This window comes from Alternaria alternata (assembly GCF_001642055.1).
Source record: "Alternaria alternata strain SRC1lrK2f unplaced genomic scaffold CC77scaffold_1, whole genome shotgun sequence".
In the NCBI taxonomy this organism is placed as follows: Eukaryota; Fungi; Ascomycota; class Dothideomycetes; order Pleosporales; family Pleosporaceae; genus Alternaria; species Alternaria alternata.
Genome location: NW_017306190.1, coordinates 2,499,068 through 2,519,712, shown reverse-complemented (window position 1 = coordinate 2,519,712; position 20,645 = coordinate 2,499,068). Strand labels below are relative to the sequence as shown.

The 20,645-nt window shown below is 51.6% G+C and overlaps 5 protein-coding genes across 5 annotated transcripts; 3 read left to right on the top strand and 2 right to left on the bottom strand.

The window, feature by feature from the left end:
* Positions 1–229: 229 nt before the first annotated feature.
* On the top strand, positions 230–2,062 carry CC77DRAFT_1090517 (S-adenosyl-L-methionine-dependent methyltransferase; the record flags this gene model as incomplete). Its single annotated transcript, XM_018529519.1, has 3 exons — positions 230–296; positions 374–600; positions 654–2,062. The coding sequence occupies 3 exons, from the start codon at positions 230–232 to the stop codon at positions 1,560–1,562; spliced, it is 1,203 nt and encodes a 400-aa protein (XP_018392072.1). The 3' UTR covers positions 1,563–2,062.
* Positions 2,063–2,418: 356 nt separating this feature from the next.
* On the top strand, positions 2,419–7,267 carry CC77DRAFT_1015922 (hypothetical protein). The gene is made up of 6 exons (XM_018524120.1): positions 2,419–3,019; positions 3,069–4,007; positions 4,093–4,369; positions 4,421–4,640; positions 4,689–5,360; positions 5,420–7,267. Exons 1-6 carry the CDS (start codon positions 2,574–2,576, stop codon positions 6,832–6,834), a joined length of 3,969 nt encoding a protein of 1,322 aa, XP_018392071.1. The 5' UTR covers positions 2,419–2,573; the 3' UTR covers positions 6,835–7,267.
* A 544-nt stretch (positions 7,268–7,811) lies between these two features.
* Positions 7,812–9,751, top strand: CC77DRAFT_62706 (hypothetical protein). The gene has a single exon (XM_018532514.1). The coding sequence runs from the start codon at positions 7,964–7,966 to the stop codon at positions 9,470–9,472; it is 1,509 nt and encodes a 502-aa protein (XP_018392070.1). The 5' UTR covers positions 7,812–7,963; the 3' UTR covers positions 9,473–9,751.
* A 4,509-nt stretch (positions 9,752–14,260) lies between these two features.
* CC77DRAFT_979853 (hypothetical protein) lies at positions 14,261–17,300 on the bottom strand. The gene is made up of 3 exons (XM_018536040.1): positions 16,966–17,300; positions 16,684–16,913; positions 14,261–16,628 (listed from the first exon to the last, which is right to left on the bottom strand). The coding sequence occupies exons 1-3, from the start codon at positions 16,983–16,985 to the stop codon at positions 14,680–14,682; spliced, it is 2,199 nt and encodes a 732-aa protein (XP_018392069.1). The 5' UTR covers positions 16,986–17,300; the 3' UTR covers positions 14,261–14,679.
* Positions 17,301–17,425: 125 nt separating this feature from the next.
* On the bottom strand, positions 17,426–19,755 carry CC77DRAFT_1015919 (FACT complex subunit pob3). The gene is made up of 4 exons (XM_018524119.1): positions 19,674–19,755; positions 18,283–19,620; positions 18,159–18,231; positions 17,426–18,105 (listed from the first exon to the last, which is right to left on the bottom strand). Coding segments are annotated over exons 1-4 (1,689 nt in total). The 5' UTR covers positions 19,676–19,755; the 3' UTR covers positions 17,426–17,829.
* Between the last annotated feature and the right edge of the window lie 890 nt (positions 19,756–20,645).

Sequence of the window (20,645 nt, the reverse complement as noted above, 5' to 3'; positions counted from 1 at the left end):
AGTCACAACGCGCTCTTCTGGGCTTCATAACTGCCGATAGGGAAGTGTTCGTTAGCTCGAGGGAGATTCAAAGGCATAAACACAGCCCTGGGTCTCCATCTTCTGCGCAGGGCTGATCAGGTACCTGTCTGGAGACGCCGGCACTCAATGCCTCCCGCGGTCGCGGCTCGCTTCGCGGTGCGGAGAAGGCGTCACCTCCGCATCTGCACATCTTTGCTCTGACAAAGCCATGCGATTTTCCTCCCTCCACCAGCTACGATGTGCTGCACTACCCCCGCGTGCACGACACTTTACGAGTAGCTCCCGCCTGTACCGCGCATTCCAAGGCAAGACCTCCGCTTCCACCACTCCGACTCAGCTCACAATCGCATAGACGGCGATGTTGTGCTCTTGCGCGAGGCCAAAGAGACTCAGGATGGCCGCCTCGTGAAGCTGCAGGCGCCCAAGTCGACCGGTACACACAGGGGCGTCATCAAGCATGAAGATGTGATTGGGAAAGAGCCGCGCCAGATTGTCCACTCCCACAAGGGTGCCTCCTTCCGCATCCACGACCCTACACTGGCCGAGTACGTCAGACTGACTCCACGTCTTGTTACCCCAGTGCGTATCCGTATAGCCCCATCGCACCGTACATATATACTAACATCGACTAGATCTACCCTTCGGATACGAATCTCATTGTGTCCCTGCTCGACATTCACGTTGATACTCCCTCCGTTAGCCCAAGCACCGAACCACCATTCGAGATACTCGAAGCTGGCACAGGCCACGGCGCCCTGACGCTGCACCTTTCCCGCGCCATACACGCCGGAAATCCGCCGATTCCGAGAACACCTTCCTATACAGCAACTGAGGAAGATTCTGAAGACGCAGTATACCTCGGCGAATCTCTGTCAGACCTGCAAGAGTCAGGGCTCGAGTCATGGAAACAGGCTCGTCGCGCCATCATACACACGCTGGACATATCTAGCAAGCATTCCAAACACGCAAAGAAGATTGTAGAAGGCTTCCGACATGGCATGTACGCGGGTAACGTCGACTTCCACGTGGGCGACGTATCCGAGTGGATAGCCAAACAAAGAGCCTCAAGGAAGACAGAAGAGCCCTTCTTAAGCCATGTCTTCTTAGACCTCCCCAACGCGACTAGCCACCTTCCCAACGTCGCTCCCGCCTTGCACGCCAATGGCTTGCTCGCTGTCTTCAACCCAAGCGTCACCCAGATCGCCGAATGTGTCCAAACCATCCGCGAACAAAGACTGCCATATCTGCTTGATCAAGTCATTGAGCTTGGCGCAGGCACAATTCGCGAGTGGGATGTTCGCGCCGTGAAACCCAGAGCATCCAAACAGGATGCTCACACAAAGCAGCCCTCTGAACCCTCGACCGACGAGACCACGGATTCAGAGTCAGGCCAAGCCGCACGCGACACTGAGCTGGCAGAAGAGTTGACCAAGGAAGACGACAAATGGGTCATGGTGTGTAGACCTAAGGTCGGCCACCAAGTTGTCGGAGGTGGCTTCCTGGGTCTATGGAGACGTATGGACAAGACTGGAGCGGCATAGCTTGAAGATAAAGAGATCGTGGTCGTGGAGTGAAAATACAAATTAATCCCACCATCAGCTGCTTTTCGTCAGATCCGTGATATACAGTTTCACTGCTTCCACACATGCCGCCCACGCCTAGAGTCGTTCAAACTGATGGTAACATTTCTTTGCTTCTCATTTTGGATCCACGAAGCACCATGACCAGCGAGAGCAACACAGCTACAGTGAGCCAAGATGTACCTGTGCGGCTAAAGGATCGGAGACATGGGCCTGCGAAGAAGGTTGCGGGTCAGGGAGCTACAGCCTGGTTTCAAAGCTTCCGTGGAGAAAGTTAGTGCAGGCATACAGGGGAATAAAGATGTTCGACCAGTGATTCTCTGGAGGCTGTGGCGCTGCCGAGGGCGCTGCCATTCCTTCTATTGCGTCGAGTAGCTAGATGTCCTACGAGCACCATAATAGCTAACCGGCAGGCAAGCACCAGTGGTGTTTTGATTGTAGCTACTATATGACAAGATACTACAATGCGCTACATGTATATTGTGAGCGTTTTGACTCGTCGTCCCACTGCTCCAGGAGGTGCGCTGTTGACTTGTCCCTGGTTGCACAGCAGCGAAAGGTTGATTGCGGCATACTTTCAGCCTTGTGTCGTCGATCATCCACCGTCCCCAAGGCGTTCTCGTTCCATGTAAGCACAGATCTGCAGCATGTACGCCAGGCTCATTGATGGCCCAATGAGCGGCATACATAATTGTTGGGCGCATCGAAATCTCTTGTCCTTCGAGAGCCAACCAATGAGAACACCGCATATCGACTCAGCCTCAGCTGAAGCGTGCTGTTTTGAGGGGTTTATTGGGAGATTGTACAGCACATTCATCTTCTGTAGAAATCCCGCTCAAGAAGACGCTTCTCTAGCCCACATACTAGTATGTCTAATAGACGTAGCCGTTGGCAGAGATTGTCATCTCATCAGTTCTTGGTGTCTATCATCGCTCAGCCCTATCCTTTCCACCAGCCTTGTCCTCTCACATCATGGATGCACACAGCGTCCTCCATACCAGCACTCTGGGAGGTAGCGCTCTGGGAGGTTATTCTAGAAGCATATATCCCGAGGACCATATCGTACAGAAGATGACTGATCCTGTATCTCAACCACATTACGCTTATGTCAAAGCACTGCTGCTGTACGATGAACCTTCGGACTTTCGTCCCGATCATTACCGGGAGATTAGGAAGCTGAAGAACCTCTTCGAGAGCCTGAACTTTGAGACGCGGTCCTATGGCATCTCTACCGACGACAATCCTCAAGTAGTATACGATATAGTGGAGGATGAGCATATAACAATCACACACAAGACGCGTGCTCTTGGTGCGTCTTGCCTGTTGATCATTTACTACGCCGAGGATACAGACAACGATTATAGCAAACAGTATGCTGAACCTGGATGGGCCCAGACTTTATTGGCGTTCTGGCGACCGTAAGTGAGCTGAGGAACGTAGAGTTGTCCTTTACCTAACCCCATGCAGTCACCGAGTACGTGGGTCACACTTCGATTGGCACAAGATACAAAGTCTCTTCGACAATGCTATCTTTGATATTTTTCTCATCTTGGATTGTTCACGTTCCGTTTCAGATGCTGCAAAATACACGGATTTCTATCGCAGTGATCTCTTTGGCCGAATAGAGCTACTTGCAGCCATACATGATACGGCTAAGATCCCAGTACCGGGAGACTTCTTATTCACAAGAATCATGACTGCGACCATGAAAGAGATGATTACGAAGTTTGGCAGGATCGAGATCTCCAAACTTCATGCCTTAATGGGTCAACAAAGTCCTGAAGGCTATACTGTTCCTGCCTACGCCCGTCTTCGTGAAGGCGCTTCTAAGCGGGCTATCATGCTTGAGAGACAACATGGTCTAGAGCAAGGACAGCGAGTGACAAATTGGAATGTACCTTTGCTCTCCCGCCCTTCAGCTGGCAGGTTCTCGTCAAGGCTGAACTCCCTCTCATACGCCGGAAAGCAGTCATTCAGGAACGATATATCGACACGACTCCCAGGAGGTGAAACCTTCAACTCTTTAGATGATTTCAGTATTCTGGAACAGCCACGTCGTTTGAAAAGGACCTCTCCAACACGGAGTATCCATACGACTAAGGCCGATACCTCTCATTTCCATCCAGATCTAAGAGACGAACGTGCGCCTTCCTTACCGAAATATACGCTATCGTCAGAGGAAATTCCGGTACTGTATTCCACGTTGGTGATTGGGCCGAAACTTGTCAAACTTATTGCCCAACGACTGATGAAGGACACACAAGCGATTGCCGATCTTGAACCCATAAGCCAAATTCCGCCTCTTGAAATCGGCAACTGGCTGGAGGTTTTCGCGTGGAGATTGCATGAAGAATCTACAACGCCACTTCAACGGGAAGCGTCGGTATGTCTCTTTGACGGAAGCAGGTAAGTGCATACAACATACATGGCCGACTACTCTGCTGTTTCCATCTGTTCATCAGTGGCCCATAGGCTGAGACCCACTTCGTAGCAGTCTTGTCAGCGTTATGCACGGAAGTGAGCCTCTTGAAGAAGACGACCTTAGCGTTCGAACAGATACTACTGCATGCTCGCCACTTGCACAGGAACAGGAAGCTCTAATCTACCCATCTCAAAGAGTCTCCAAACCGCAATTGGAGCGATACGAAGAATGGATTTTGAAGTCAGATGCCTACCGCTGGCTCCTCGCAAAGCTCAAGCTCAGGACCCAAGTCTACTGTCCGAGTCCTAACATCAAGGATCAAATTGGATCGGACATACGTCGCGCGGTTGGTCAGAACATGCGTGACCAGAATTCACTGCTAACTGTTCATATGCAGGTTTATGTGACTTGGGACCTGGTGAAGTATATTGAGTCACTAGAAGTGTCACCTTCTCCAGATATGTGGAATCGTATATTGTGTCTGACGGGCTCAAGCAATGACGTTCAGTCTGTCACCGTGGGCACATATCTCCGCCAAACATGGCCAACTACTGGTGAACGACTGGAAGGTATGCTTTTGGAGCTCTTAAATTGCCAGCCACGTCAGGCATGCTCATGTATGTTCCCCAATAATCTTCATGCTTCTCGCACTTATGGATTGTCAGATGTTCTTTCGCCTACCCTTCGCGTAGAAATCAGCGTTTTGTACACCGATGAGTACTTTATAGTGGCTTATGGGAACCCGTACACGATACCCGAATTTGCAGAGCAGATAACATGGCTAGCGGCAGCACTACGCGTATCACCACCACAAGCAACACCAGTTATGATGTCACCGCGCATGACAATCTTATCAGTGGAAACATCGACCGAACAAGAAGCCAAAAGAATCATGATATCGAGCGCGCTCACTTTCGACATTCAAGATAGCGAGCAGCCTCCCGTGTCAGTCAAAGGTACTTGTTGGATCAAGCTGTTTACGAACCCTATCGTAGTCAGTGGTTATCCTATACTCCGAAAGTCAACGCCAGCTGCAGGTCTTGAGGCATCGCTAGGCATCATGGCCAGCCTCTTACAAGCCCAACAAGTAGTTCGCCTGGAGAATCGGATCGTTATGAAAGGCTTCGACACGTTGCTGGTCGCTACTGAAATTGTCTTGGATGACAATGTCATTATGTGGCATGCTTATACCAGCAACAACCCGGGCAAGCGTATATCTTACTTCGACCCTCGGATAGAGGAAACGACTTCAAATGAAAGAGAACTGCCTTTGCTCCGCTCACTGAGAAACTGTCGTCATATCATTGGATGGTGTTCGGAAGCGGCAGACTTTTGCGGTAGGTTGGGAACTGGGAATAGCGCAAATACAACATCTCGGTTCTAACCATGGTACCAGGTCATCCTCAGGCTGATCTCAATGTCTCCGCATCTGGAACACTGCCATCTCCTTCGTACAGTGTCATCGACCGTCTATACATTGAAGGAGGCATGTATGTGATAGGCGGCTTGAATGCACGGATCAACCAGAGAGAGCAACCAATAATATCTGGAGAGGCCCGTGATTTCTCCCAGGTGCTCAGTTGGTTGAGTGAGCAGTTTATCAACTTTTACGACGTGACAGACCGCAGAGCTTGGCTAGTTGATGGTGCTTCGGCACTACTCCACCTTGTCCGAATCTCTCTACAATTGGACGAGACCAACCCTGACAGCACGTATGATTGGGTCTTTGACAAAAGCCAGCTGAAAGAAAATTGGATCGATCGGGGCGGGCGCGCTGCAGCAAAACGTACACTAAGAGATTGGGAGAACCGAGCGCTGAACGTCTACATAAAAGACCGTTCCTTCGGGAATGGCCAGCCAGTCGACACGTACTCAACTTTTGGAAACAGAGTGGACAAGATACTACATACGCTGGAGCTCATCGTCGAAGCCCGAACCCGTGCAGCTGCAGAAGGAGGCACAAGGATCACTCAGAGCTTCGACACCCGGAAAAGCATCGTAGGTTTCGACATCCTCGATCTTGTCAAATCTCGTCCTCAGTTTCTTTCTCGTATCGAACGATTCAGCTCTGGGGAAAACGGTTGGATCGATCTATTACCTACTATAGGGGTGCTCACGGTCTTTGGCAAGGGCTTCGGAGACCTCATCCGCCCTAGTAATGCTGACGCTATGTGCGTAGCATGGCGATCCGTACCTAAGGGTGAGGATTATCTGACCTCTTCTGTTCCAACTCTTACATTACTGTATAAAGAGAAGCTACAGCAATTAGAGCCTGGGCTGGAAGAGGGAGGTTTAACGCGCAAGCTTGAATGGGTGTCGTCATGTCGGCCTTTCGACACTTGCCAGTGCCTGAAGGGCAAGCAAACCATAAAGGCGGATCATCACAATCCAGCGCAGTACATAGTGTCCAAGAAGTTTTTACGGACGCGTATGTTGAAAGAGGCAGTTCCTGTCGATGTATCTTCCTTGAAAGCAACCAGCGCTGTTGTGTTTGTCAACCTCTCAAGTTCAGGTCGTCGCATTAAACCCAAGGTTGTCAAAGAGACCGAACACCACTTACAACAACCCACAGTGGGCACTGCATCGAGTAGCGGTGACGGAAGCCTGACAGCCTCGGCTAGCCAGTCCACTACAGCTCAGTCGTCAGACTCCACAAACGCGACCGAAACAAGCGCATATGTTGCAGATCCGGCGACTGATCAGGGCCGAAGTGGACCAGTTGAGGACCAGGGTATATCGTCCAAGTGGAAAGAAAAGATGAAGAAAAAGCTGAAGACATTGTATCCATCTCAAAGGCGTCCGGCCCCATGATATAACGAAGCACGACATAGGAATAGAACACACTACGGCTTACACTGGGAGCTCAGGAATATTTCCAGGTTGTTGAAACTGACTAGTGGATTTCCTGAAGCACAATAGCAGCTTCTTGTTCTGTCTGATGCAATTCGATAAGATCGATCATGGTGAGACCAACGGCATTTCGTTTGACGCCTTTGGTTGGACGTCTGGTCTGGTCTGAGTTGTTGGCGTTCTTTTCGAATGCAAATTGCGCCGAGAACAATGTTCAGCTGTCCTGGCGCCTAAGTAATGTTTTTGTTGTTTAGGGTATCCAGTTGCTATCGAATCCTCCAGCGTCAAACAGCGTTTGGTCGAAGGACGATGCACTATGTTCCCACGCTTCCGCGATAAGAACGCAGTTTTGTTCTCATAGCCTGACTTCGTAGACTTGAACTACTAGGAGTACCTCGTTATTAGAAGTTTGGGTCGTGTTTTGATTGCGCATGATCCTGATGACGTCACCGGCGTTGCGTGAATGGGTTTGTCTGACGCGTTCATTCGCGACTCCAACTCAGGTGTTCGCGGTTTACGCACTGCATATCGCCGCAGTTCATGGACGACGTGGGCTTTGAGGTCGCCAGTTTGACGCGACAGTTCCCTCGAGAAAACAGCGGGCGGTGAAGATTATGGAAGAATGAAACATCGTAGTTGCTGTTTGTGGAAGCGAGAAAGGGGACTGCCGAGCAGGGATCATCGATAGCGAGGGTGTGTGGCAACAACGATATGGTTGTCAGGAAACAACTCAGCCATATACTTTCGATCCCGTCATTCATGTATTTTCTACTGTCTCTTCCCATTCGACTTTCGCTCTCGTAGGGCACGATACTTGTTTGCAAAAGCGATAAAGGCTGGCGCGCTGTTGTTGAAGACGCGACAGCTCCACAGTCGCGTCTTTGTTTCTTGATCACTGGCAATCACCCTGTGTCGACCATCCCCACTACTCGACTACATACCCATCTGTGCCCCTCCACATACATGATTCGCATTATAATTGTGCAAGGGCTCATTACTCATCACTTTCGCAAGATCCACGCCCACAAATCTTCGATTGAACACCCTCACCTCGTCAACACAATCACGTCCACAACCAAACACCAACTGAATGGCCGCCAAATACGAGTCTGTAAAATGCAAATCATGTGCCAGAGTCCTGGCTGCGGTGTCTGAAACGGGACTCACACCGACAACATCGCCCGACACGCCACACGCAGGATGTAGTACATGTCAGCAATTCGACTCTCTCTATGATGCGATACGAGCTGCAGATGCTGATTGGGCTGTATTCGAAAACAAGCGCGATTCCATCACTAAATCCTTTGCGCGAGAGAACCACATGAGAGCCCATATGGACTTTGACAACTGGTTGATGACTGTTGAGGCGCCCGGATCACCAAGAGACGGACAGGATGCACAACTTGAAAACAAGGACTCAAACGACGGAGATAATACCAATCAAGATGAAGAGCAGATACCTGGAACCAAGCGACGGCGATCTCACTCTCCTACTACCCAGCGATTTGGAGACACATCCGGTTTAGCACCGCATGAGCGACAAGGTATACCGCTCTCACTCCGGCCATCGCCCAAACGATCACGTAGCGCAGCAGCATCAACAGGACGCAAGCGACTGAAGTTTTCAGATTCAGTCCAATTTTACGACGACTACAGGAGCAGTGAGCAGTTTCATCGACCGAGCGAAACGTACGTGCGGGGGAGGAACGCGCCGCCTGAAGGATCGGAGTACATGGATACCAGCGGTTCCGGCCTGACGTTTCTCAAGTTCACCGGTATAAAGAAAGTCGGCGCCAAGTGGGTTGAGCTGAGCGAGGACGAGCTTGCAGGACAGAGCGAAAAAGCAAAATCATGGGCGGAATTGAAAAAACTCGCAGCTGCTGAGCACGCAATCACTCAAACGGAAGATGCCGTAGCAATAGATGAGCTGAACCAGAATGAACGTGCTCCTACAGACGCTCGTGCTGCGAGACTTGCGCGGAGAGCTAAGGGAGCTTCGAGCGCTGAGCCAGCGCAAACTAGAAGTCTGAAAAGCAGACGGAGCCGGGAGACATCACGAAAAGAGAAACAACCACAGCTTGACGGTGCGCCAGATGGTGTTGAAGAGATGACAGATAGCTCAATCTCTGCCTTATCAACAACAAGAGCACATGGCGATCATCATCAAGTTGACGGAATTCTAGGTCGAGTGGAGAATATTGGAGACGACGGTCTGGAGCGAAGAAGTGACGCTGTTCCAGAAACAGCAACCACAGCGGCGATGTGCGCCGATCAAGTGCGAGACGCTGCCAAACCCCACGATGAGCCCCACATGGATACGCAAGTGACTAGTGAGGCAAAATGCCAGGGCAATGCAGCTAGACCAAGCACGAATAGTGTGGAGCCCCAATCGACTGCCTCCTCCGAATACGGCTCACCGCAAACCTGGTCAATGGAGAATACTTCTTTCAAAGCTCACGATGCATCTGAAGTCGGCACACAAGAATTGCTGCCTAATCTGCTAGGCTTGCAACCGACCTCGACTAATCATGAGAGTTCCAAGACGGCAAGCACGGAAAGCCCAAGTCAGCCTTTAGGGCGCTCATCGCGATGCTTGTGAGGCTTCAATGCAGAGAAATGACTTTCCTCGCAACGATACGGGATTGGCTGCTCAAACAAAGCCTGCGCCCTTAGAGGAAATACTGGCGATAGAAACTACTGGGCAAGAGCCATCCGCGGAACAGGAGCATTTAGTCAAGGATTTGAACACGCTCCCGTCACCCGATAATGAGCCTCAGGAGCAGGGCCATTACAATGCGGCTACTGCTAGCGTTGCCATACCGCAAGACCCTGATCGCCATGCTGCAGCCAGAACTTCTACAGAAGAGACGCAGATCCTAGCAGGGGCGTGATCGACGTAGCTGAGGACGCTTCGAGTCAGAATCACGCCTGAGCATGCAGCCACGTTCAGAAACGACAGCTTCCAGAATCAACGTGGACTATTGAGTAGGGATAAATGAGTGGCCTCGATGGAGCTGGGCTACTATGTGGGTACTGTGTGTATAGCCTGTCTAGCGGCAAGCCTACGCCGGACACTTGCCGTTGTTCCACGTGTCGGCGTCGACGCCGTGCCGCAACCACGTAAGCCCTCGTGCATGATAGTATTTACAATAATCGATGTTTAACTCCTTCTGTCTATGCGACTTGGCTGAGAGTATGTGGTGGCTGATATCAATGTCTGTGCGTTCGGGTTGCGAAAGTAATGTTGGTACTGCCACATTCGTTCCCATGGAACAAATGAGGGGAAGTGGTATCATAACTCCCCATCAGCAGGCAGTTCCTCTAACGCAGACCCTGTTATGCGTAGGATGAGCATGGATTGCGGGGTTGGGAGATCGTAGAGAGGTGGATCTGCCCTCTGCTATTTCCATGGGACGACTCCATCACACTCGTCTCGAATTTCGCGTTTAGGAATATGATGTATCCGGGGTCGACATACTATGCATGATTTCAGCTGCAATCGTCGAAACCAAGCTTTTCTGAAACAGTATACCTAGGACATGCTCCCCAGTGGACGGGATACGCTATACCTGAATCGCGGATCGTGGCGACTACAATTTTCTTCACCGATCAATGCGTGAGCGGAGCAGTACATGCCCAAAGAAGCAGTGTTGATTGCGGCGGAAGGGCCGTTCCAGCTTAGCGGGCAAGAGCGTCTGGGTGTGTAACGTATGATTTTCTGATTTCTTTTTGCTACCAGATTGCCGATACCCGTGCGTGTTGGTCTAAATCTAAGGCACGGTGTTGATCAATGCTTGGTACTTGGGGCGGCCCTCTAACCTCATTAGGTAGTACATGAGCAAGAACGACAGTATGTTGAGGCTCGCTGGTATACATTGGGCATTGCGAAATGTACAGTATGGAAAGAAAGACGGGAAGATTGACATACGCTGTGCGCGTTCCATTTCAGTAGCCACCCCTACTCAAAACTACCCTCGTACACCATTGCGCGCTCAGCTCTGAACCCGGAAACATATCCTGTTCCTCTTCTATTTCAATCTGAAGGGCCCCTACGTCGAAGTGACGTCCGGTGTCTGGCTTGGCGGTATGGCTCAGGGTCAGACATAGTCGGGAGCTAGAAGCATTTGGGCAAGGCTTAGATCCTTCTCTACGTCAACGTCCAGGACTAGATCTCTACTTCAGAATCGCTGTCGCTTTTCATGAATGCAGAACGAAGTACCTATTGCTCTCCATCATATCGCTGTTGTCATTCTTGCTAAAGCCGCACAACAACATGCAACCATCACTCCGTCGTTGCTCAAGCTCTGCTTTATTAAACTCAAGGACTCGCCATATCCGTATCCATAACAAAACACAGCGCGCCCAAAGAGTCAGGCTCACGAACAAGGCCGTACGAGACGGTCGAATTCTAGCAGCGTCCAGAGCTGTTCCAACGCTGCATTCTCGTAGCGCATCATGCGTTCATGAGAGACTGATGTGATGGCCTCTAAGCCATGGACCACAAGTGAAGAGCAGGAGCGCTAGAACAACCTCAAGTCGGTACATTGAGAGGTGAGAGAGAGGAAGTACAAAAATCTTCACGGTGACGTCACAGGCACAGCCCTCTATCTCATCAACACCAAAAAAGATAGTCTTGCGTCACACAAGGCTATCCTACTACTACGTAGGGACAGAGCGCCGCTAGTTGCCACCGAGCTTACTTCGTACACTGTAAGCCGCCGGGGGAAGGGACTGCATTTCCCATGAAGGTGGTGATTGTCAGTCCCAACGTTCGGTCTTATGTCATGCATACTTACGCCACGGTTGATTCCGCAACAACGGCGAAACATCACAAGCCCGCGACAATCCGCTCCTCTACCCCGGCCCCAAGCACATGTCAAGAGGACAGAAATTTGGGTGACTCGTGCACGGGCCCCCGGTTTCATCGTTCCGCCGGATAGATCTATCCAGTAGACTGGGATCCAGGGACCCGCCAAGTTAATATCCCGCGACCCCAAGATCAGCACCCCCTCTATCAAATCACCGATTTGCGATGACATCGCCTACCCATGTCTGAGTCCGATCTTCGCCGCTTTGACTGTGTATTTGTGACGAGGTCGCCGATAACACGTTGCGAATGATAGGATTGAGGCCTGAAAGTGAAGATGTAAGAGATATTGGCAGTCGGCTAAACCGGCACCTCTTGCACTTAGCGCGTCAGCGTATTTCTCAACACCAAGCGGGATGTGGAGGAATGGCTGGTAACGGCGCGTTCGGCTATCATGACCATCGTATCGGACGGTGTCGCCCACTATTGCGGCAGCAAGGGGAGGCGACACGCAGAGAGCGTCGTAAATGATCGTTCAACACGTATTCTCGGGCTGCGCGAACTCGGCGTGTTCGCCTCTGATCTCACGTATGCATCTGACTTCCTCCAGACTGTGCTCGTGGACACCGAGACAACACATCACTTTCGGCAATGCCTGTATAGGCAGTCGAGATGCCGTGGGGGCTGGTTTCGGCGGTGGATCGGCAGCAAGCATACTCAGTATCCTGGAGTACGTGCGAAAACCTAAATGTCTTCGATAACATCTTAGCTCGAGCCCAACCACGAGGCATGCACGTTGCCAACCTACCACGCAGCAAACTAACTCGTGCGTTCTGCCGCATGAAGTTTAGAGTAGCGCTGTAACATAGCGCATGAGTGTTCTGACCTACTGTTCCGTTGGCTGGGACTAGAGCTCCGCTAGCGAATTGAAACTTCTGTCACACTTTTGAATGAAGTTTACGCAAGACTCATTCCGGTTGAGACATATCATGGGTCCAGGGTAATGAGGACTATTTCGGCTATATAGATGTCCGTAAACAAACATCTGAGGTTATTCAAAGCAGATCCATACGTCATTCTCAGACCACAATTTCTCACACCTACTTTACGCGTCCTGCGTCTCATCTCCCAGCACACGGCTAAACCGCGGAGCCGCAGCGAACGCCACCCAAAGAGGGAATCCGATGGCCCCTACACCATCAGCTTGCCCGCGCACTAGTGAAATGCATGAAAACCTGCAGTAGTGTACACTAGGCGCCGTTAAGCCTCACTAACCTGCAGCAGGAAATCTTCGAGAAGCCCTTGTATCCTATCCCTCGCTTATCCAGCGTTTGATGGCTACGCCATCGTGCATAGGTGGAAGCGGTGTCTTGCTTGCATGTGCATATGCATTCGCGCTGCAGCTCTAAGATTGCAAGACTTGGAGGCAGCCACCATCCGGTCAAGTCAAACATCGATTGCTTTTAGCGTACTTGGAGCGTTGCGGTGTAGAACGATGCATAATGTTCATACGCTGTAAACGCCCTGTCGGATATCCACAGTACTCGTCGGCTATCCACCGTACTCGTCGGCCATACTCTATATACGAAGGATTCAAGGTGCATGATTATGATGTCATGAAGGGCAGTTCCCGACACTTTCGCCAGCAAACACGTGCATATTCAAGGTAGGGGAGCAATTGTGCATCATCAGACTACCAAGCATCCTCCACAAAGCGTCCGCCAAGACACCGAGCCAGGATACCCCAATGGTAATATCCCGACTCGTTACGAGGCACGCACCTCGTTTCTTCCCGTCCCAGGCGTTTCCTCTAGAACCAAACTTTAAACCACGTTTCTCTATTCGCCGAGCGTCCTTACCAAATTCGCGTCCGAGATGATCAGCTAGTCTTCCACATACCTTTCACGATTTACGCAGGTCTTGTGACAGCAACTTTCCATGGCGTGCGCAACTGCACTCGCATCTGATGATTGTGATATAATGATCTTCAAACCGCCGAAGCACCGCCACATTGCACCGCCGGGGAAAAAGTCCCCGAGTAACGAACCGCCTGCTGCATCACAGGGTGTCTCAGACTCTTTCCAAGGTATACCACGCATTATTAGGCATGCGTCATATATCGCCAATCCCAGCACGCGGATTGGGCCGTGATTGCAAGGCAATATATGCAGGGCACTCAAATGTGTCTCGCGCGTACTATGGATACTGCCATCCGGTCGCGAACCGGATCCGCACTGGCGGCGAAGAAAGAAAAGTGGGGGTGCAGCTGGCTTGTCCGCTGGTCAAACGCCGACCGGTGTATGTTGTGCTTGCTAGAGGCGCGAAGTCTCCCTTCCAGAAGGAAAACTCAGGCCTAGTTCACAGGTAGAGTATCTAGAATCTCTTGGTTTCAGAGTGGGTATGGGGTAATGAGAAGCTATTCGGATAAGACGGCATCAAGCGGTAGCGGTCAAGGAGTTCATGTTCGAAGTGATGTTGTCATGTTGTTGGTGCATGTTGTGATGATGCAGTCGGGCTGAGAAAATTAGCAGGTCACGTTTGCATATTCGTAGTCAAGGAAAATATTCTGCAAAGCGCGATAAGCTTCTATTCGATCTCTATGTATGCTTGTTATCTATGTCGGATGCAGGCTAATACTGCAATCCTAATCTTCCTGCTATCTGATCCTTCTTTACACGCTTCTTCCACAATCTGAAGCTGTAGCCCGTGCGGTCGCATTGCAGCAGACCGTCCGATCATCGGCGTTGCGCTCGATGAGGTCTGGGCGACCTGTGTCGGTTTTGGGACTGACAGTTCGTGTTCCTCTAGTCTTCCGATAGTTCCCGCACCATGGACAAGGGCCAGGCGCACGCTAGTAGTGGCTTGTACGGGACCTCTGCTACCCAGACTAAGCTGTCGGTAGTACCTAGACTCATGGCTGAGGCTGACAGCAGGAGGCTGGCGGCGGGCTTGCTAAGGGCAAAGTTTGTGTGGCTGTTGAAGCCTCCAAGTGGAGTGCTTCATGGTACCAGACCCTCTGATTCTTCTCCTTGCCACTGCTCGAACAGCTGGCGCACGCGGTAGTCTGTGGCCCAACCAATATCGGACTCAATGTCACGTAGAAGATGTAAAACGACTTGGCGTTCTCGTGCGTCACTGAGGCACTGGCCAGCAGTGAACAGGGGTTGCACGGAGTGGATCCGGACCGCTTCGTCAGACCGAGCCAGCGAAATGCCAACAATTTCGCGGCTGTGCTTCTGGCAGGTGGCCAGAACCGACTGGTAAGAGTTCATGCGGGCGACGACAGTGCTGCGCCCCTGGGTGGACTCGTGTGGCTTGTTCATGAACAAGAGAATTTGTGACATGTGGTATGTCTGCATGGTGGAGGCGCACATGGGTATAGAGTACCAGACCTCTGTGAACATGGACACGTTATCGTTGCTGGACATCGGCCCGGATGCTTGCGAAGGTACCCTGGCGGAAGGTTTGAATGTGACCGGGAGGCCATCATGCCAGACCTGGAACTGTTTTCGTAGACCGAACCAGTAATCCAGGAGGGTGCGCTGAGGGACGCCTGCCCATGCCATGCCGGCTTCATTAGAAACTTCGTCGCCTGCAGCCATGAAGTTGACTAGCTTGGCCATGAGCCAGACAAGGGCATTGCAGATGAGGTCTTCCCTCATCACGTCGTTATCTTCCGGGAAACCACATACTGTCGTATTACTAGGCATGATGTAGCCTTGATCATCGATCTTGAGGCCAGCTTCTCTCCATAATGAGAGGTCCTCGGTGTCCAGTCGTGTATTAGTCTTGTTGATAAAGGCTGCGAGCATATCCTGTCTGGCAATGTTCCAAAAGGTTGCTCGTCGAGCCTTGGAAGCAAAGTTGAAGCTTGCGGATGGTACCGAAGATGTGGGTGTTGGTAGTTGTAATGGCATAACGTGCTCTTGTGAAAGCACGAGCAGAGACTTGGCACCATTCAGATGTTTTGTCCAGTCTGAGACGGAAGTATCTAAGAACTCGTAGACACAAAGGATGGCCGATGCTGCTAGTAGTTCGTCGGTGTTGGATACAAACGAGGTGTTGCTTGATGTCCGTCGTCGCTTGGGTGCTGGTCCATCGTAGGCCGAGTTGGTATTTCTTAGTTCGCATTCTGACTCGTCGGGAGAGGAGGCGACATCCATCTTGAGAGCATGAAGCAGTAGTGATACAGCTGTATCGTAGTATACTGCCGCCTTGTGCTTCCAATCCACCATTGATGCCTCGGGGTACTGTTCCATGCGAGCTTGACGCGTTACGCTACCTCCCATGACGGGTTTGCGGCCTTGAACACGTGCAAGAGACTTCGCTGCACAAGCAACAGCTGCGTACTTGAGCAGTGGGTTCTCACGTGCCTGTACAGGAACGTAAGACGCGAAGTATGTGCCGAGGTCGTACAAATCCATCCAGTAGCCAGGACCTTCTGAAAACCACCGGAGCAGGAAAGCAATTTCGTGATCGTCTTGAACGATAGAGACACCGCTATCGGATCGAGGTGGTGAGCGTCTTGAGCTTGCTATCGAAACGGAGCGGTGCATGTGGTCGGCGGAGTCGTATGGTGAGTTGAGACGGGGGTCTATTGGCGGCGAGGCTGTCGAGGCAGTAAAGTCCATCACGGGATGTATGCGTCGGTTGCATAATGAAAGAGGTGGAGAAAGGGGCGTTCCTACAACTGAGGCTGGTGGTGACTGCATCAGTGGTGGTAAGGCTTCGAGGTCAGGTGTGTAACAGAAAGGAACGCTGGTCGGAGCCAGATCTGGCCCCATGCTGGAAGGTGTGCTGGTAACTGAATGAAAGTTGCTGTGAGTGCGCCATGAAGGCAAAGAGCGAGTCTCGAATGGTCCCGGCGACTCCATCGACGCTGTCGACATGTTGTCGAAGTCGGGTGTGCCAGGATCAAGGTATGGGTTGGTGGTGTTGATGAAGGTTACTGCAGAGCATTAGCCGAGCTGCATGGGTGACACGAGGACCTTAGAAGGTCTCACCATGCTTAGGAATGTCCATCCAGATGGCATCCTCGTCAAATGTGTTTTTGTACGCGTAGAAGCCTTTCAGGGAGTTCTCATCCCCTGAGTCTTCTCCGTTCATGGAGGCATTGTGCTGGTGGCGAAAGACGATACCTGAGCTGGGAATGCATTCTCTTGAGGCTTTGGTGCACTGCCCACACACAGGTTTCTTTTCATCACACTTCAGCTTCCGCTGACGGCAAGTGAGACTATGGCGAGGGTCAGTAGGCGGCGGCGATGTAGAAGCACAAGTACACGTACCATCCGGTTCGTGATCGCATTGCAAGTAGTTCTATCGTGTGGGTCTTGTTGCGAAAAAGCTTAAGATCTCATAGCCTCGTGCCGAGGGAAGTGGGTAAGAAAAAGCATCCACATGAGTCGGAGAGAGCTGCCCTATATCTATACCAGTATGTCGAGGGCGATAAAGCGTTTGATACTCGATGGTTAGATGCGGGGTCTAGCATGGGTTCGCGCCAGTTGCGGATCCACCGTCACCATGAGCAAGGTTACGAAAATCGACGAAAGGATTGCTCCTGGGCTAGTGCACAAATCTGAATCGCGCTCGCGTTGCTCAAATTAGCTGGTGTGTGAGAAGCCAGACTTCAGTGTAAGGAACTAACATGGGCCCGCCGCGCCCACGCCAGGTCGCGTCAAGCGCCGCAGTCAGCCGAGCCACGGCCGAGTTGCAATGCAGACACCACTTGTAGACGCTGCAAGCATTCGCTGGGGGAGGACTAGCCGGATTATGGACGCTAACTTGCCACTGAATTTAAACTTTTCTCCTGGTCGCTGCGCGTTCGGCTAAGGATGCAGGTCGGCCCTTCTACCTGGACTACCTACGCATTAGGGGTGCTTTTCCCTGTCTTCACGACCGGAACTTCACTTCCTGCCATCCTGCCAAGTTTCACAATAACCTATGAGAAAGATCGGACCGTCCTCCACGACCTGGGCGAGCTTTGACGATAACGCGCTCGAAGCGTTAACAGCGGCAGCGCGACGAACCTCATCATCATCGCATTCCCAATCTTCGATGAGCACGCAAGCATCGGAAGATGATGCGGCGCCCCCTTCACCGCCGTCCACCCGCGCCCCCGTGCCCGCTTATGGTCATTGCAAGGGCTGTCACTATTGCGACACCTTCTGCTTCTTCTTAGGACGTTCTGGTACCGCCTCCCCGGCGTCGCCGTCACTCTCCGCATCGTCCATTTCAGCATCGCTGTCGGAACCGCTGCTTTGATGATCGGAGTCAAATTCCTCACCAACTTCCGACTCCGAGTCTGCTTGGAAGTCTTCATCTACACTTTCGTCATCCTCATCGGCACTACCGCGGTTTGCTGGTACTCCATCATCGCTGGATGCAAGATCTTCATCTTGAAGAGCAGCTGCCAGAATGGCTCCGGACTGTGTATCACTATGTCAGCCAAGTTTGCGTAAGAGGAAATGATATCACTAACATCGTCTGCCATCTCATTCTTGGTTTTGATACCTTTGGCACGGAAGAAATTCTCGAGTGGCTGTTGCTCCTCCCTACGTATTTGTCAGTTTCAGCGTCTTTAGTCTGAGATTAGTATTACCCACCGGTTGATGTTGGAGAATTGATGCTCAGCCTGGCCGTTCTTCATGCTGAAGGTAATATCAAACGTACGGCTTGCAGCCATAGCTCCACCAACACGCGACATGGTCACAGAGGCGATGTTATCCATGCTGATGTAGGTTGCCGGCTTGGGAATGAACATGAATGCCTTGTCAAGGCAGAACAAGTGACCTTCGTTGGCCTTGATCGAACACTTGACACCCGACTGCTCGTGATGGCTGATGAAGTCTCTGGACGGTCTAGTGATACGCTTTCCGCTGAGACCACGGAAGATGTCCGCTACAACTGTAGCAATGGGAGCTTCGTAGTGGGATTGCAGCTTGTCCTTGTACTTGTCCTCCAACAGATCTCCCTTCATGTTGAGATCAAGGTTGACCTCCTCATCGCGCTTGAACTGCATGACGAGGAAGGGGTATCGCGTCTGACCCTGTCGGAGGGGAGGATCCAGACCAACGGTGATGAGGGTATGCATGTCGTCGGGTTTTGGCAAGACCATGAACTTCTTGACCGAATCGAATTGGATCTTGTAGTCGTATGTCTTACCGCGTAACCGGAACGAGCTTTCGTACATGTCGATATCGAATCGACCTCTGGGCGTGAGATGTAGGATATCCAAAAAGGTAGCAAATGTGTCACCAGCGACTTCGCCAATCTCAGCCTTCTCCATCAGTGTCTCGTAGAATAGGTTGGCAGCATTTGTCTCTTCGACATCTTCAGCGCCAGAGCCCTCTTCGCCGTCTTCTGTCTTCTCCTTCTTCGAGGCTGTACCGGGGATGTAGAAGCGCATCTCGACGAGCTGGTCCCGAGCACCTGCGGACTTCTTGCCTCTGAATCTGGCTCCTCCCAAGTTTCCATTTGCGCCAGCGTCGCCTTCGGCAGGCAGTGAGAAATCGACGGCCACTTCGTTCTTGCCTGCCAGATTTGTGTTGGAGACCTCGGTATAGGGCACTTCGAAGGCAGGGCGGTTGGCGACGTTGAAAGTAAGTTCGGCCTTACCGAAGTCGGCCTTTCCCCAGTTCCAGCCGCGCAGGGCATGCTCCCGGTTATCGAGACCTATGCCGTACCAAGATTTGAAGACCTTGGATACGCGATCAAAATCCTCCTGCTTGAATCCATCGAGTTGTATGACGCCGTCGTTGCGCGAGAGGATCTTGATTTCGTAACCGCGCGCGGCTCGGCTCCACTGCGCTTGTTGGATCTGTGACTGGTCGCAAGTGTAGGTTTCGCCACCGTTTGCAGGCTTCCAGCCAAAGCCCGAGTCTGAAAATCGAGCCGCGCCAGGCTTCCGCGAAAGATTGAGATAGATGTCGTTGAACGCCTCCCTGCACCACGTTAGCTCTGCCATCCAGGCCTGCCGAGAAGCTGGTTTCTTTACATTTTTGCGATCGCGTCAGAATATACAATACGGACAAAGGCGGAGGGTTGCGACAATGGAGAGATGGGGCGGTGACGGTCGAGAGTCGTTGCCGGACAGCTGTTGCTCTCTCACTTCGCAAACGCGCTGTTTTGCTTACGTAAAGACACTAGCTGCCGATCGCACGTGACAGCGCGTCAGTACTTTCGCGTCGTCTGCGAGCAACATCATCCACGTCCATCTTCACTTATTCCCAATGGGTGCAAGAGCCCAGTGGCCGTCTCGGTTCACGATGCTGGCTTGTGGACATGTCACTTCTGGAAGCTGAGACCCTTATCTTTCGGCTAGCACTCAAAGTTTCCAGATCTAAACTCAACACCACGGCTATGTTTCTGATAAACGAAACCTTGGCCTCCTGCTTAGCATTCGTTGCGCGTCCAGCCGCACACTGTTTTGCGCCGCATTGAGACCCTGACCTAAATTAAGCTACCGTAGAGTATACTCGGTCCCACATTACAGCCTCCAATCGGACGGTTACCGGACGCTTGCCCTAATGCGACCACGCATTTGAATCTCCAACGGTCTTAGCAACAACAACCTCGGTCTGCTTCATGCACTAGGCTTCTTCTGTTTGAATACGGCATACGGTGGACGGAAGGTTCCACGGTTTGCTCCGGATCTCCTTGTCAGAATACTCCAGTTATCTCTGGCTATCACTGGTCTCAGGAGCCGGTGAAGTGGCCAGATTCGACAAGGCGTGAACCTATTTCAGAACAGGCGTACATGTCACGAGCTCGACAGTCAAGCATACATTATGGTGTATCCGCTGCCTGTGACGAAAGCTTAATGTAGTCGTGACCCTTCCATGCGACCCTGCAGTAGTTCACGGACTACAGTGTTCCTCTGTCGTACGACATCCTTATCACCATTATATGGTTTGTACGGCATCTCTTCCTGTCTTCCCCGACCCACCCTCTATTGTCTGGCGTATTC